This window comes from Tripterygium wilfordii, chromosome 14 (genome assembly GCF_013401445.1).
Source record: "Tripterygium wilfordii isolate XIE 37 chromosome 14, ASM1340144v1, whole genome shotgun sequence".
Classification (NCBI taxonomy): domain Eukaryota; kingdom Viridiplantae; phylum Streptophyta; class Magnoliopsida; order Celastrales; family Celastraceae; genus Tripterygium; species Tripterygium wilfordii.
The window spans coordinates 48,547-65,801 of NC_052245.1; the positions used below are offsets into that span (position 1 = coordinate 48,547).

General features: G+C 39.2%; 2 protein-coding genes and 1 pseudogene across 4 annotated transcripts; 2 read left to right on the top strand and 1 right to left on the bottom strand.

The window, feature by feature from the left end:
* The first annotated feature begins 1,950 nt into the window (after positions 1–1,950).
* LOC120015520 (pentatricopeptide repeat-containing protein At2g17525, mitochondrial) lies at positions 1,951–5,056 on the top strand. Its single transcript, XM_038867982.1, has one exon. The coding sequence runs from the start codon at positions 2,066–2,068 to the stop codon at positions 3,956–3,958; it is 1,893 nt and encodes a 630-aa protein (XP_038723910.1). The 5' UTR covers positions 1,951–2,065; the 3' UTR covers positions 3,959–5,056.
* Positions 4,228–5,625, top strand: LOC120015521 (annotated as a pseudogene).
* Positions 5,626–5,874: 249 nt separating this feature from the next.
* Positions 5,875–15,815, bottom strand: LOC120015519 (actin cytoskeleton-regulatory complex protein PAN1-like). 3 transcript variants are annotated; one of them, XM_038867979.1, is made up of 13 exons: positions 15,476–15,815; positions 13,237–14,368; positions 11,901–12,119; positions 11,575–11,786; positions 10,851–10,925; positions 9,446–9,517; positions 9,260–9,358; positions 9,031–9,102; positions 8,841–8,955; positions 7,959–8,027; positions 7,421–7,751; positions 7,038–7,161; positions 5,875–6,903 (listed from the first exon to the last, which is right to left on the bottom strand). In XM_038867979.1, exons 1-13 carry the CDS (start codon positions 15,614–15,616, stop codon positions 6,061–6,063), a joined length of 3,504 nt encoding a protein of 1,167 aa, XP_038723907.1. In that variant the 5' UTR covers positions 15,617–15,815; the 3' UTR covers positions 5,875–6,060. The 3 variants fall into 3 exon arrangements, with proteins under 3 accessions (XP_038723907.1, XP_038723906.1, XP_038723908.1); XM_038867978.1 differs by having other exon boundaries at positions 11,575–11,804; positions 15,476–15,814; XM_038867980.1 differs by lacking the exon at positions 15,476–15,815 and adding an exon at positions 14,583–15,452 and having other exon boundaries at positions 11,575–11,804.
* Positions 15,816–17,255: the final 1,440 nt, after the last annotated feature.

Genomic DNA, 17,255 nt, shown 5'->3' on the forward strand with positions numbered 1-17,255 from the left:
ATTGATTTAGAGTAGATCGAGTTCTGTTTTTCTTTTCTTAGAAAAAAAAATATGATCTGAAGAGCGGACATGGATTATAGCATTTTGGATGATCTTCGAAGTTCATTTTGTTGGCCAGCTTTTTGAAAGGTTTAGGCCTTCGCTGCTAACATCTTGACCTTACAAAGGTTGCTATGTTCGTCATGCTGTTGTTTAGCTATATGGATAGTTACATATATGTTGAGTAAATCATGTGTCAAACAGTTACTAGGGAGTTTTGCTGCTTCAGTGGGCATAGTGAAGGCAGTAAAGCTTGTGCATGAGATGATGGCGATTTTGAGTCTTGGTATAGATGTACGATGGTTTGTCTGTGTAGTTTGTGCGCTTAGGGTTTAAATGGAGACACGGGTTAGAGTTTATCTGGATCCATATATGTTTCTTCTGAAAATTTTCTGTACAACTTACCCTGCTGATAAAGTCTGACATTTTTTCACATCCAGATCATCAGATGGCTTTTAGAGATTGAAAGTCTTTGGACTCGTAATTCATTGAAAAACAATCCTCTTTGGGCTCATAGTTCATACCATTCCCAATTATTAAACCGAGCCTTTCTTTGAACATGATGTTCCTCTCTCCCTCTCTCTCTCTCTCTCTTGTTTTTCATGTTTCGAAGCAAAGTTGGGTGGGTTGTCAATGACATACAAACATCATTTGAAAACTTGTTGGTACTGATCTGATCCATTGACTTATTTTATTCCACCAAGGAAAAGAATAGAAGCAGCATCCGACTCCTTCATCCATGCTCCACTTAGCTCGGGGGATGATGGTAGGTTCATTGAAAGAATTAATCAACTTAAAGCACTATTTTGTCATGAGCAAGCGTTTAATCCCAAACATAATGGGGGTCACTGTAGTTATAATTTCCATGCTGCACTGGAGAATGAACAGAGCATTCTCAGCAGGAGGTTTGGAGACCGGGAAAGATTGTGTCAGTACCATATGTATGACATTGAACTTGAAAAAATCTGGCGAAAATCTGAGGTTGGAAGGCATTGAACTCGAAAAAATTTGGCGAAAATCAAGCCCCAATGACAGAATTTGTTGGAGCTATCAGAGAGATGCGAGAGCGAGAGAGAAGGAAGAGACGCGAGAGCGCGAGAGAGAACGAAGAGGCACGAGAGAGAACGAAGACGGGTTTTGGGGGCTGCTGTACTAATAACTACGGCAGCCCCCACTGTAGCCCTTTTTGGGGCTGGAAATATTTTTATTTTTATTTTGAAAAATTATATATGTGTAGTATTCGGAGTAACGATTCTAACGACATATTTTTTGTTCGAAACAAAAATCAAATTTAACATGAAAAATGCATAACAATTCTAAACCGTTGAATATAAACTCAAAACATTCGATGTTTTGATCGCGATGAATTTGATTTTTGTTTCGAACAAAAAATATGTCGTTAGAATCGTTACTCCGAATACTACACATATATAATTTTTAGAAAATAAATAAATTTTTTTTCATCCCTCAAAAGGGCTACAGCGAATAACTATAGCAGCCCCCCAGCACCCATCAAAGACTAGATTTCTCTCCATTTGAGAGGATTGCTTACGTGACTCTTATTTTAACCAATAGATCAAATTAATGGCTGCGATTAGAACAAAAACAGAAGCTGTTATTATTCTTTAATAACAGCCTACCCCAATCCTATGAATGAGCATGCATGTACACGGGAGATAAGGTGGACAGTGTTATAAATAATTAAATATCGGTGACATGGAGCAACTGAAAATAAAAACAAGGTATATGCTCAGAGCAAAACCAAACCAAAGAGGTTCAATTTCACTTTCTATGGTCCAGGAAGGGGAAAATGTTGTCAAACGTGAGCAGGAGTGGCCATAAATTGGGCCTTTAATGAGTTTGGGCCCATTTCGATATTTCATTCATATCCATAGGCTTTAAAAAAAAGTCCTCTGGCCCAACCGAAGAAAATGCGAAACGAGGAAGAAGACGAAAGTCTGCCAGAGTTTCCAACATTTTCTTGATATTGGAAGTGGAAGGAAAGCTACTTGTAAAGCACCAGTCGATGCCCAGAATCTTGTTCCCTTCTAAGGTTGCAATCCTCTCCAAGTTGCCTCTCGTATTTCAATCAAAACCCATCTCATCTTCCTCATTGGGAACATCTCTTTCAGCTCCAACACACGAGCACATAGCCCATCTCATTTTAGAACAGAAAACACCATCCCAAGCCCTCCACACCTTCAGATGGGCATCAACCCTCCCCAACTTTACCCACTCCCACTCCACTTACCGGGCTCTAATTCACAGGCTATGCTCCTTTCGCCGTTTCGAGACTGTTCAGCAGCTGCTTGACGAAATGCCACACTCGATCAACTCACCCCCAGATGAAGACATTTTCGTCACTCTCATCCGAGGACTTGGCCGGGCTGGAAGGATCCGGCTAGTGGTAAACGTACCTGATTTATTTCGTAAGTTCAATCAAGCCCCGTCTTTGAAGATGTTCAATTCTATACTCGACGTTCTTGTTAAGGAAGATATTAATTTGGCTAGGGAGTTTTATCAAAAGAAAATGATGCGGAGTGGTGTTCAGGGTGATGATTACACTTTCGGGATTTTGATGAAAGGTCTATGCTTCACAAACAGGATTGGTGATGGTTTTAAGCTCTTGCAGGTTATGAAATCCAGGGGCTTAAGGCCTAATACGGTAATTTATAACACGTTGATTCATGCACTTTGCAAGAATGGGAAAGTAGGGAGGGCAAGGAGCTTGATGAATGAAGTGGAGGAGCCTAATGATGTTACTTTTAACATTTTAGTATCTGGGTATTGTAGAGAACAGGATCTAGTTCAAGCTCTTGTGTTGATGGAGAAGAGCTTCAGTCTGGGGTTTGTGCCTGATGTAGTCACTGTTACTAAGGTGGTGGAGCTTCTCTGCAATGTAGGCCGTGTGATGGAGGCTGTCGAGATCTTAGAGAGAATGGAGAGCAAGGGGGGTGTAGTTGATGTTGTTGCATATAATACATTAATAAAGGGCTTGTGCAGAACAGGGAAAGTAAAAGCTGGGCATGGCTTTTTGAAAGTGATGGAGAGCAAAGGCTGCCTACCAACTGTGGATACATACAATATGTTGATCTCGGGTTTCTGTGAATCTGGGATGTTAAATTTGGCTCTTGATCTGTTTAATGAGATGAAAACAGATGGGATTATTTGGAACTTTGATACATGTGATATGCTAATCAGAGGATTGTGTTCAGAAGGGAGAATGGAGGATGGGTTTAAAATATTAGAACTCATGGAGGAGACCAAAGCTGGTTCGAGAGGTCATAGCAGTCCATATAACAGTGTTCTGTATGGTTTTTATAAGAACAATGATCGGGATCAGGCAGTGGAGTTTCTAAAAAAGATGGGGAAACTGTTTCCTAAAGCGGTTGATAGGAGCTTGCAGATATTAAGTTTTTGTGAGAAAGGCTGTATTGAGGATGCAAAGAGAGTATATGATCAGATGACTGAAGAGGGGCAAATTCCAAGTGTTATTGTTTATGATTCCTTGATCCTCGGATTTTGCCTAGAAGGTTGTGTACGGGAAGCATTTGAGCTGATGAACAAGATGGTTGATATTGGTAAGTTTCCAGTGGCATCAACAGTCAATGCTATCATTAGTGGGTTTTTGAGGCAAGGGAAACTCAGCAGTGCACTGAAGCTTTTGGAGGACATGGTTGGGCGAGGTTGCTTACCCAGCATAGAAAGTTACCGTCCTTTGGTTGAAGCTCTTTGTGGTAAGGGGGACTTTCAAAGAGCATTAGGGCTTTTCCTGCAAATGGTAGGGAAGGGCACAATCCCCGACAATTTGATGTGGAATTCATTGCTGCTTTGCCTTTGTCAAGAAACTAAAAGGCTACAAACCAAGAATATGTTTAGTGTCAATAATAACCTTCTGCAGTCTATAATAGAGACTTAAATTGGTTGCTAGGCGCCTTTGCCTCTTATTGAAAATAATTGTTTTCCTGATGTTCCAGTGGCAGTGTAAACACCAGATTGTTGGTAAAGTCAAGGAGCCACAGTTTTGTGGTAAAGAAGCTGTGACTCCTGCAGGTTGTTGGTCAAGTGCTGCATTCCAAATGCTCAGATTGAGTGTTGTTCGGGGTTTTCATCAAAATGGAGACCGAGAACAAGGATGATTACAGATGTGATTCCAACATCCAATCTCTGGTTTGCTAGTGACTTTGAAGTCGCTATTTATGATTGAGTTGCCATCACTATGTTTCATTTCACGGTGATCCTGGCTGTCAGCTGTCTGCCCCAAACAAATTCTCTACTAGTTAAAAGCCAAAGTCACCATCCATCCTCATTCCTCATTAGCTTTCTTTCAAAGAACAAAACCACGGCAATAGCAAATATGTTGTTTGACAAATAAGCAAGCACACTTTCAAAGAGTCTCCCAGCCTTCCCAAGGGAAGACACCCCACTGTTAATAAATGCACTAGTGCACTACTCCTCTCCTCCCAGTCCACGACCTTTGTAATGTCTTCCTGGCCATAGTTTGGGCAGGCGTCCTTGGCCTCTCTCTTACACCTTCCAGAAACAGGATGGCTCATGGCTCTCTCGTGCTTGTCTGTTGCACTCCTCTCCTACCATTGCATGATGCTCTTGGTCCACGCTCGCTGGAAGCTTGACTCCAAGCTTGCCTCTATTGCCTCCTTTGGTGAGCTTGGCTGTGCTGTCTGGTCCCATAGGCACTTTTCCGTGGATGCCGTGATCATCTTAGCTCAAGCCGGCTTCTGTGTAAGCTGCCTTATATTCAACTCCAACACCTTGGCTTATATTTTTAACTACACTTGCAAAGAAATGTCCTGTTTTGGGTTTAAGTCCCAAGTCTTTGAATCTATGGGCGTGTTTCCCAATTCAGCTGGGTTTGAATTCAATTTGCAAGCTTGACCCATTTGGCTCATTTGAGTATATTTGCAGATGTATTGGATCTTGGAGCCATGGGAGTTGTAATAGTGGAGGATGTGTTTAATGTTTTCAAAGCATAAGCCTGTTATGGAATCATTTGGTAGGTTTTCTGTTCTCTCATGATTTAGGTAAGGGGTTGGCTTGATATTGCCTTTAGAATCTGAGGTTAAAGACAAACACGGGCTTGGGAAAGTGTTGGGTTTGTCCATGGCATTCATTTCTTTGTTGTATGCTGCATTTGGGGTAACGTTGCTTTTGGTGAAGTAACCAAAGACATAATCACCACGACTCTTGGACCAGGACTCATAAGCAATATGGATCAGTTGGGTCTTTGCTTGACTCTGTTGTTCAGTTTCCCATTGATGATGAATCCTGTCTATGTTATCATGGAGAGGCAGTTCTGCCGTTCCACGTATTGCTTGTCTGCTTATGGATGAGAGGGCTGGTGGTTTTAGAGATGAGCTTGGCGGCTTTGTTGGTTCCTAATTTTGCTGGTTTCGGAGGATTATCATGATACGCAAGGAGCCTTTCACAAAACCATGCAATCCAATTCACCTGTGACAAACTTGGACGGTTGGACACATCTGGGTTTTATCCCAAATGTTATGGCAGCCTCAAAGTGGCGGACCTGGGAATTAGGTCTGGCCAAACCAAGTAGTCCTGATCCACTTACATTCTTAACAACTAAGGGAGAAATACATTGGGGAAAGAAAATTACAGGTTATCTGACCCAAGAATCTTCATGCGAAGAGCAAACATAACATAAATTGAAGTCTGGTAGCAAAAAAAAAAAAGAGCAAAGGAATCGATGTAAGACCTATTATAACACGAAAAAAAAAAATTATACATCCAGGATGTTCTTATGAAAGAATTACCAAAACCAATAAGCATAAGGTAGCTCACACTAGCATAAAAAGGAAATTTGTGGGTGGGGGTGGGGAGAGAGACTACACGACTACACCACACAGCATAATCACTCATTAAATTTCTGTACTATATGCCAATCAAATATCAAGGCCACCACAGCTACAATAACATACCAATCAAGATTCAAGAAGGCTTCAAATGGGGAAAAGGATTGCGCACACCGATTAACACTGAACCCGACTAAAATGCACTCCACTTGTCAGAATCTTTCCTCGGAGTTTCACTCCAATTATACCTTGGAGTTTCATTCCAATCATCAAAATTTTTTCTTGGAGTTTCACTTTGCCCCGAAGTCTTAAATGGCCCACTTGAACCAAATGTATCTGCATCATCAAACGATGGGAAATCACTGGAGCTATGTACAGAGTCAAACCTTGCTAGCATGCGTGGGGATTGAGAGAATCCACTGTCATTTCCACTAAATGAATCAAATGTTGATGGGAATCCATGGCCAGCGCCAGATTCTCTAGCGCTAAATGAATCAAACCTCGTCATGAACCCATGATCTTGTGATTCTTTGGCATTAAAAGAATCAAAGCTTGATGGGAATCTGTGACTGTCATCATGATCTCCAGTGCTAAATGAATCAAACCTTGAAGAAAACCCATGACCAAATTCTGAGTCTCGAGCATTGAATGAATCAAAACTTGATGGGAACCCATGGCCGAAATCAGTGTCTCCTGTGCTGCGCATGGAATCAAACCTTGCAAAAGAATTCCTTGGGGAATGCGTGCTGTCATTCATGTTAAATGAGTCAAACCTAGAAAAGTTGTAGAATGAGTGCTCATCTGGTCCCTCACTCAACCTTCTAGGGGTGTTCTCAAAATGGTACGCAGGCGTGCTTGGAACAGAATCCACAAAAATAGATGATGGCTTTGCAGGGGTGCTCGGTACAGAATCCGCAAACAAATATGAGCTCTTTCCCCTGGACATGTTATCTGAGGGCTCTGTTTTAATCGGCTTGAGACTGAAGTCATCAAGACCAGACATAGAATTTTGATGATGCCTCTCATTTTCCATATCCTGAAAAAGAACATCATCTAAACAATGTATCCCAGCATAAAAAGTAGAAAGTCAAACGTCTACAGGATATTTTCATCAAATTTGGATGCAATGAGTCAATTCTTTATTTCACTTACTATCAACGTGCTTCTTACCTTGATACTCATAGAGTCAAAGCCCCAAACTGATTCAGCATCATAATGAGTGGCAAATTTGCCCCAATTAGATTCGTCAAAACTTCTGTCTCCAGAGAGCACAGGCTCTGCTGAGCCATGATTACTGTACAGAACATGACAAACCATTAAGACATCGGAAAGAAGCATTGGATGCAGAAAAGCGGGAAATTAAGATAATAACTAAACTCGTCTGCCATGCCACGCTTGCATAATTTTTTGGAGTGTCCTGATTGATCATTAATCTTTAGAAAGGATAAAAAAAAAAGGAAAAAAGAAAGAAAGAAGAAGAATCTAAAACCACTGTGAAACCCATGTTTAGAAAAGAAAGTGCAATCACAAACCAAAACAACAAACCATATAACCTTTCAGTGTCTCTAACATGGGGTAATCCATCAGCACCAGCACTTCCATTGGGATGGGAATTGATATGTTGAGAGTCGCTGTCTTTCGCAGTGTCACCATTTGGACTTTCAGGACTTTTCAAAACACCATTCTCAGTTTGGTCATTAGCAGACTCCTCAGAAATTTGTCCACCTGTACTTAAAACCTTCTCCGACTTGCTTATATCATTTGATGAATTATTTGAACCCTCATTTGTTGATGTCACTTGTTTTTGAATTGATGTAGATTTTGGTCTTGGGGGGGCTCTGATATTTTGCACATCAAGGGTAAGCTCCTTGACAAATGTGAATCCTGACAGTTGTTGAAGATAATTTTGTCAAATATATGATCCAAATTTACCTTCTCAGAGAGGAGGTGCTGGACATGCTTAAACACCAAAAAAGACGCAAGACAACAGCAAGTTCCAGAGAAAATAAATGTTCATTATTGAATAATTTTCACTAAAAAACTCTAAAGGTTGAAGAAGAACTTGGTCCTAAATAGAACTTTCAAGCATACCTTCATCCTCAAACTTATCCCAATTTTCATCCCAATCAGCCGCTCCCTCTTGAATTCCAGGTTGCCAACCTTGATAAACACCATCGAAAAGACAAGTTCAAAGCAAAGAAAATAAGACATGAGTTTCCATCCTAGAATGGGAAAAGTAAAATTGAAAAAAGAAGAATAAAAAGGGGGATGGTAATTTTGAAAGTATGAAAAACTGTTCCACGACAAACTGAAAGAAAAAAAAAATGGTAATCAAAGGATTCTAGAACTGAGCAAGAATCATGGTTAATGCAATCCATTAGAAAAAAGCTAGAGCAGAATATGACTTGATTCTACACACATCACATATCAGAGTTCCCCATTCCCACTAATTTTCAACAGAATGCTCTTCTTTTTTTTGTCTGAATCGACGGGTTTATAGTGTCATAAATTAATAATATTTAAAATGTCATAAAAATATGAAATCTCATTACCAATGGCATTCTCTGCTTCTCTCTATAACTCTAAATTAAGAAGTTGAGAGCAAAGGGAAACAAGATCAAATTTGCATAGCAGTTGGAAAGGATAAACTAGAAGGATTGAATGACGCAAGACTTTTATGGGAAAAACAAATTATGTTACTCTTCAATCTTTCTCCGGAAATAAAAAAGAGGATACTGCCTTTAAGGAAACTAAAACCATTTTTCACTGAATAGAGGAAACAGTAGATATTGCCTAATACGACATGAACAAGTAGAAGTCCAGTCTCTCGCATAGTGTTTTCATTAGATATTTTTCATGGACACGCATAAAAGAATTGTCCGAATGAAGTATATCTGTTACCCAGATAAGCCAAAGATGTCAAGATGGGTCATGCAACAATTGGGAGAAACAGTAAGAAGGAAATGAAAATACCAAAAGGGAGCTCAACTACTGAAATTGGTTTGGCACGCAATCCATATTGTTTACAGCGTTCATTCATAGTTTTCACTAGTTCCTCAAGACTTGATTGGATATGGTCAGCACGGTCCTGCAAAAGACAATAAAAGGTCAACATAGATAAAAGTTAAATGTTTTTTTCCCACCGAATAAACTTAGGATATACCTTAAGAGCATCATCGTCAGTGCCTCCAGCTTCTAATTTAACAATGGCTCGATACAATTCCATTTTTCTCTCCTACACGTAATTCAGAGAAATATTAAATTCCTTCGAAAAATCCTTCAAGAAAAAAGAATGCACATTTCGGTTCAATACAGCAATGTCTAACAGAGCTAACATTCTGATTGCACGATTTAACCACCAATTTAACATCTCCAAGGAGTTCCTAAAATACCTGAATGTCACGAAATGTAGCCTCTTCGAGAGTTAATTTGGACGCTACATCCCCAGCCTGCCTGTATTTGTCTTCATACTTCCTCGCTAGCAAATCAAGCTGATATAAAAATTTCCCTGGTTAGTCCAAAATGAGCACAGTCCTCATAGGTAACAAAAACAATTCCTTTCAAGTAAAAGACAATACCTCATGTTTATCTGCAGACACCCGTTCTATAATCTCATTAAATCGATTATCACATCTACTCTTATATAAAATCTGCACCCAAAAGGGAAAAGATTTTATGTGCTGAAGATAAGATATGAAGCTCTTTTTTGCATCCATAAGCAATGCATCATGGACTTCCCATCACTAACATCTACTAGTAATGTTCACCACAAACAAGGCCGAACAACTAAGGGAAAAATTTTCAACAACGTAATAGACTTCATTTTGTTGCACCTGTGTTTTTTTTAGTGCTTTTGCATGCCTAAAACAACAAAGCCTATTGCTGTCATCCTCCATCAAAAGCCTGCACAGAATATGCAAGCCCCACTTTCCGTTCTGTTTTTATAATCTTTCATAACATCAAAGTGCTACGCCCCAGCCCCAACCTTTCCATGGCTAGAGCCTTAATTTTCGTATTCCATCTGTGGGCTTCACTAACATTAGGAACTAAAATAAGCTTCAATTTGTGCATTTCTAAGACACCTAGTAAATCCATTTCTAAGACACCTAGTAAATCCACATAGAAGAAAGAAATCCAACTTGAAAAGCAACAATCAATATTAAACTCAACATCTTTAAAAACATGGCAAAAAACTGAAATAGTAGAGTTCAATGAGCAGTTCTTAAAGAAGCTAACCACGAAACTTCTGAAAGTGAAAAGGTTAAGGGAATAGGGTTTAAGTTAATTTTAATTAAATCACTATCTTTTCCCCTTTCAGAAATCAGATTCTATTCATTCCCAAGTTTGGAAGAAGGAGAAAGGGATGGAGAGGATTGGCTACCTCCATTCACCTTCCCCTGCTATAAATGTATTTTTCTTAAAAGAAAGTGAGGCGGGGGCATGGAGTTTTTAATCCCTATGCTTATGTTTCCATTATGCCCCCACAATCCCGATGAATCAAGCAATGCCTTTAAGAGTTGCAAGCGATCTCAACTCTCAAGCATAACTTGTTTCAAGAGTGTCGTGACGAGGATTTGCTAGAGACAGACTTTATTGTAAATGAGATAAAGCGTTCTTCAAAGAAAAGAACAGTAATTTTCTACATATTTTCCTGTACAAACGGGGAAACTGCAAGAGGTAATTGCTTCTTCTTCTTTCCTTGAGGTGGAATGCATTCTCCAAGCTCAATGGTAGCATATCATGTCAATATACTGAAGGGTAGAGAAGTACAATTGGTCTCTGATGAAACTATAGCACACACGACATTAGTTCCAAAAAGTTTGCATTAAACTGCTCTCAAAGGAGGTTAGATTTTTGAGAACATATATTCATGCATTTTTCAATCTTAGCGGTAGCATATTAAGTCGAGCTTGCCCAGGGTACTTTGGACAATTTTTTCAGGGATCAAAACAATAAACTGCAAGGGTTGGTAGTTATACTTACGAGTTCCTGCATCTTGGCACGAAAGAACTCAATCTTCTGTTTGGAATCCAATATCTCCTTTTCCAATTCTACCACCTTTAATCAAAAGGCACGGAGGAAGATCAAGGAAACTGATAGCACCAAAGTTCAACTCAAAATAAAGAGTCTAAAAAATATAAACTCGATGTGACTCCAACAAAAGGTTCAAAAATTTTCTTTTAACAAGATAACACCATATATAAAAGACAAACATAATAAATAAAAGATTTTAATCCCCTCATTACACAGGCAATACTCAATATGGCAGGCAATTATATTTCTTTGGCATACACTATGAAAATACAAGAAGAAAAAAAAATGCAATGATCTATATAAAGCAATAAGTGACAGCCCTAAACAACTCTGTAACATCACATTCAATGAGAAGGGGCTTTTCCAAGATTTAAACCTATGAACCCTTGGTCGTGGTAAGCAACTTAGGAAGTAAAATAATCATACATGATTTTGACCGTCATCTAATAAAAATGTGTGAAAAAGGATATCAGATTTAAAAAGTAGTATTTTTGACTTTCACATAATCCTCTTTTTCTTTTTTTATTTATTTTTTTTGGAAGGAGGTTTGCAGGGGGGGCGGGGGTTTTGAACCCCGCTTGAACTGGTGGCACATATCAGATTTAGTAAGTACAATAAGAATGCAATGTTTTTTCACTTTCACATAATAAGATGCAGCAAGTCCTGAACATACATTTTTATCTGCTGCAGATGCTTCTTGGAATTTTGAGTTTAGAGAATCCTGCTCCTCTTGGCTAAGTTGGTCCACAAGATGCTTTTCCAAGACTGGTACTTTGGGTTTCAGCTGCCTGGGCTGCGTAGTCCCATCATTTTGAGACACGGTAGATGGCCTTGGCGGCTTTCCTCCAGTAACAGGTGCGACTGGAGGTCGTGCATGTCTTGTAACTTGTGATTGAGGTAAACCTATTCAACACATTTTAATCTTAAAGGTAACCATTTTAAACAGGAGGGAGAAGGGAAATAACTGGAAATTGCACGACGCAATAAGCAAAACCATACCAGTACTAGGCCCCCAACTTGCAGTGCCATATGATGCTGTAGGCTGACCAATGGCAAACAACAAGGCTTCATCAGGCATAATAGTGCTTGGGAGCACTGGTGGAAGAGGGCACCCTTCCCTGAAGCGTTCCATCAAATAGAGAGCAACAAAGAATTCCTTCAAAGAAAGCATGCCGTCGTTATCTTGATCGGATAAATCCCACACCTGCTTTAAGACCTCTGAATACCAAGCACCATAACATATCAATGTTATGAGATAACAACATGCACTAATCATGTCAGGCGAAATTACATCCAAAGTAAAGATTGAAACTTTACTAAGAATTATTGAGAAAATGACAGGAAAATAAAGCACATAAATATGTCAAGGTGAGTAGAGGAACATTCTCTCACACCAAAAAAGGATGTGCCAGCTAAGCAAGGTAATAAATGCATAAAGACGGAGATAAAGCATCCTACAATAAGCACGTCACATCATACCTATTACCTAATACCCTACAATCAAATCCCTAGGAAGCATGCATATGGATAAAAGAACCCAGTCGGGTACAATATGGATGTGTGCATACATTTTCATGTCCATGAAGTTTTAACACTGGCTACCAACCTATTGTAACCCTCCTCCTTCATGTGGGTTAGGGACCCCATAATTCTTAAACAATTAGGATCCCATATGTCAAGGATATGCCCGTATGCGTGTGTGCTGTTGGCTTTTAAATAATAACTCAGAAACACATGTTAAAAAAGTTACAACAAAAAAGGGCATTTAAAATCTTATCTTTATACAAAGAACTATTCACTAATTATCGAATTTCTTATCCAATTCAATATAAGCTTAATCTATGGTAAAATAAATCCAACTTGAACATGCTAAAAATATAAGCTAACCTAAAACACATACAAACTTAAACATATCACAAATCTGCTGTAGAAGAAACAGTAAAAGAGAAAGCATTCTAACACTGATGGCTTACAAATTAATTGCAGTTAAGAAATATTTCTTGTCAACAACCACACCTCCTTTTGTAGAAGATAAGATTTTGATTTCCTTCTTTTTTCTTTTCAATAAATTGAGAGGGAAAATAAGACTATAGAAAAAGCCATAAATGAATACCAATCATGCACATCCTCTACAAGACATTAGACCAAGTACATCTTGATTTATTACACTTGCCACTATAACACAAACATCAACAATTTTCCAACGATGAACACAAACATCACAACCCTAATTCGTAAATAATATAAACATTAACACACATAAAAATGCAACTCTCTGTACTCTCATGTTAAGCCAACCAATTCAAATAAAAGAGGAATAAATATGATAACCTACCTCGTCGCAGCCCCCAACTCAAGAACAGGTTCCGTGCCCGTTCACCAGTGATTTTCGCATTTCTATCAGTCTCTACTTGAAAAAACACTTTCGCATACTTTTGAACATCGGACTGATTCATCCTTGGCCATGGAGGCTGTGACTGATGGGCTGTTAAATTCTGTGCTCCAAGAGAAAAACCAGTTGGAGTAGAAGCAGTGGTACTAGCTAAAACCGGCTGATTTTGTTTTGACTGCCCATGCTGTAACTGACCACCACCTGGTTGCTGAGAAAACGAACTTTGTAGAGATTCAAACGTATTTGACTTTACTGAAGATGGGGAGCCCATAGATGCCGGAACAATCGTTGATGAGACGGGCAAGCCACCAGCAGATGACGTAGCTGCAGACGAATTTTGATTTGGCTGGACCGGAGTTGCAGAAAATACATCTCCAAATAGTGGTTCAGAGGCAACCCCGTTCCCTGAAACCACTACTGCCTTAGATTCTTTGGCTGCAACATGGTTGGAAGTTGTGGCTAGATTTTGTGGTTTCGCTTCAATAGAAGGTGCCAGTAAAGTGGTCATCTGTGTCCTAGATTGAACAGAATTTCCTGTTGTAAGCCCAAAACCATCCTGAGCAGTGAAGGTACTGATGCCTTTGCTAGTAACTTGTGAAGTTGGGGCACCTGTGCCTCCACCAAGCCAGTTGGTAGAGACATTTGCAGAAGGTGGTCGAGGACCTACCAGGTTAGCTCCCCCCCTTGGCATACTTTGGCTGGGATGTAGTGGATGTGATGCAGCAGCAGGAGATACAGCCTGGAGTGATGTCACAAATTGGTTTTGCTGGGATGGGAAAAACTGCTGATTTGTGCTCACAGATCCTGGTACAGGTGGCCCTCTGATGCTAATATTTGATGATGGTGATGGTGTGGTGCTACCTATTTGCGGAGCAGCCACTCTTGGAGTAGGTGTGGCCGCAAAGTTTATTCGAGGTGCTGGAATTTTAGTTGAAGCTGGGCCATACAATGCTGCCTTCACCATTTCGGGGGTCAGCTCTCGGTTGCTTTGTGCCACAGTGACGAGTTTAAGAGCATTATAAAATTCATGTCTACCAAGAAAACCAGCTTCTTTCTGATCAGCATGCTTCCAAACCTGCAGAGGCAGAGGCATTTACTGACTCTCAATTTCACTGAAAATAAGTAATTCCATAAAAAAAAGGCCTTTAGGACGCAGAGTTACATATATATAGAGAGAGAAGTGCACTGGATAAATCACTACATTTTGGAGCACAATGCCTTCCCCCAGCCCCCTCTTTCTAAAGCAAAGAATAAAAGAAAATTATCTTCAATTACAGCTCCAAACTTACCCTTTCCATTCCAACATGCATATCATGTGTTGTCTGAAGTTTCCTTCCATTGATTAACTTAGAACATTCCTGCTCCGACCATGACACGCTGATATATTTTTCAACATTTGGCAACTACACATTCACTTGCGGCACTCCAGTCGACCAAATATAATAAAATGAAAAATTAAGTCAACGCACCCAAACCAAGGAACACGAAGATAGGCTAAATGCCAAGGCTGGGTAACTACTTACTGCAACTTCCACATCAAATTTCATTAACTATTACATGATGAAATTGTAGTTTATGTCTCAACAGCATATTTGGACTTAACCATTCGTACAGTTCCCAATGATGTACCTATTGCTGTATAAACAACTCGGCCTGCCTAAAAATTATAAGTGAATAATTGGAAAACATAAGGGGAAAAAGGGAAATGAAAAGAAGTTCATAGCCCGGGGCTGGTACTCTCAGATTTAGCATTCACGGCCAGGGCAAACAACAGAGAGAAAGCATTGATAGAGTACTTGAGATTTCTCATATCAACTGCAACTACGACATCCTGGTCTCACTAAAATGTTAAGAAGACCTAAAAAGCCTGCTTCCATACATCTCATCCACGGATTGTTCAGGTCCTTGATTACATTACTAGAAACTTCATTCTTCCCAAGAGTAACTATTTCACGGCGCTCGACCAGTCTCTTATCGTGCAATAAAACTCAAATTCGGGATTACTTTAGCGAAGAGTACAAAATCTCGATGTTATATGTATACACTGTTCTCCTGCCTCATCACACTCCACGCTAAATTCTTCTCCGATCATTGCAATGTTGCCAAAAAAGCAGCCCTAACTGGGTCATAAACAACGAATCTAACTGAAAAATCCGGAGTCGAGGCAGGAAATGTAAAGTACCTGTGCAAGAACTTGTTTGGTCAGATTGGAGCCTTGAAAGAAGGCAACGGCCTCAGCTCCACTGATCTTGCCGTCGCCATCCAAATCTGCTCTCCTAAAATAGGCATCGAACAGATCCGTATTTGCGTTCTGCCCCGCCATTTCCGGTCGATCAATCTAGCATTCGAGGCTCGACGTTTAACGAAGCTCAGGTATCGCGGTCACGATGCTGTCAGATAAGGAAATATGTCTGAATCTTCGATCCGGATCGCAACCCGAGCAGACCAGACCCGAGAAAGGGAAGACATAAAGAAGTCAGAGAGAAACATAGAAAGGGTTTGAGAGAGAGCCCGCCGCAGCTTGTTAAAAGAGGTGAAGCCCAAAACCGGCCCAGCTCTCTCACGTGATGAAAAATGACAGTGGAAACCCGAGGAAACGGTGCCGTTGACGGCTTCAGTCATGTAAATTGTAAAGGGTAAACCATCACTTCCAATTCTGACACGCCCATGATTGTTATGAACTTGATGATAAATTGGAATCTTTTTTTTTTTTTTCATTATTATCAAATTGCTTCTTTTCTTAAAAGCATTTATTAAATTGCTTATTGTAGTGCCAATTTAATTATCATGGGGCATTTGACTAGCATATTGAAGGGAATCTTTTATTCCCTGTTTGATCGAGTTTGGAGATGGTGGAATTACAAATTCATTCTAACCTTTAATTTTTCTTTGTGGATGATAATAGAATTAAAAAATTTCAATATGTATGTTATAATAATAGAATTATAATCAAATTAGTACTTTTCATATTTATGTTCATAGAGAACAAATACAATTGACATAAAAATCACATAAATTTGTATTTTCTAAATATTTCACATTTTTAAGTATTGTATATAGATTTAGTGGCCTGAAAATTAAAAGAAAATGTTACTTCTTTCTTCTTCTTTTTAATCCGGCACGAATTAAACTATTAAAGCATGCAAAGTATCTACTTAAAACATAAAAATATTATTTTACTGATGAATCACATATTGTGCAACTAGAACTAGCCTCAGTCTCAGAAAATTAAACTCAAGGTGAGATGAAATAATGAAGCTAATGTAGAGAATTTGGATTCTAGAGTGAGCAAACCTCAGATCAAGGGTGGATTCTAGGAGATCAATCTTTTTAACAAAAATTATATATGTACCTTCGTATGCCAGTTTTAGTACTGATCAAATTCACGTCCTATTGATAATTGGAAAAAAATATGCTTGAAGTAATAAGAAATGATATGAAATTAGTAGGAGTGGATGAATGTATATTCCATGAAATAAATGAATTAAAAAAACAAGTACACATGGTGGATTCTCGTTGATATTTTCATATACTCCCCAAATTTTTGAGATAAAAGCTTTGATGCTGATGATGATGTAATTCAGTCCAACACTGTTCAACAAGGATGTGGAGTTTAGTACAGCGGCACATCGCAATCTCCAACAGCATGCATGCATGCATGCCTGATATTTTGGCAAAGAAAAATTCTGCCAAAGAAACTCTATTTCATGTAAAATTTTGAATCCTCAAGTGACGAATAGTAGCAAAGAAAATGGTTTATAATCTGATTCATACCCTGAAATGTAATCCACAAGTACCCAATAATAGCAGGGAATCACCACTTGGTGAAGTGGTTGACATCCCATTCGTACAACCTGGTGACGAATGATAGCAAAGAAAATGGCTTATAATCTCATTCATACGAGATTCATTCTTTATTGGACACTAATGCCATGGAAGGATGGCAGTGCTGCAAAAGAATA

Bases quoted from the DNA above. Each gene is read 5' to 3' on its own strand.
- LOC120015519 (XM_038867978.1), bottom strand. From the start codon at position 15,616: ATGGCGGGGCAGAACGCAAATACGGATCTGTTCGATGCCTATTTTAGG. The intron at 7,162-7,420 runs GTTATATGGTTT...TGTTCTGTACAG, and splicing joins CATGTTAGAGACACTGAAAG to TAATCATGGCTCAGCAGAGC. The intron at 6,904-7,037 runs GTAAGAAGCACG...GTTCTTTTTCAG, and splicing joins TTGACTCTATGAGTATCAAG to GATATGGAAAATGAGAGGCA.
- LOC120015520 (XM_038867982.1), top strand. From the start codon at position 2,066: ATGCCCAGAATCTTGTTCCCTTCTAAGGTTGCAATCCTCTCCAAGTTG.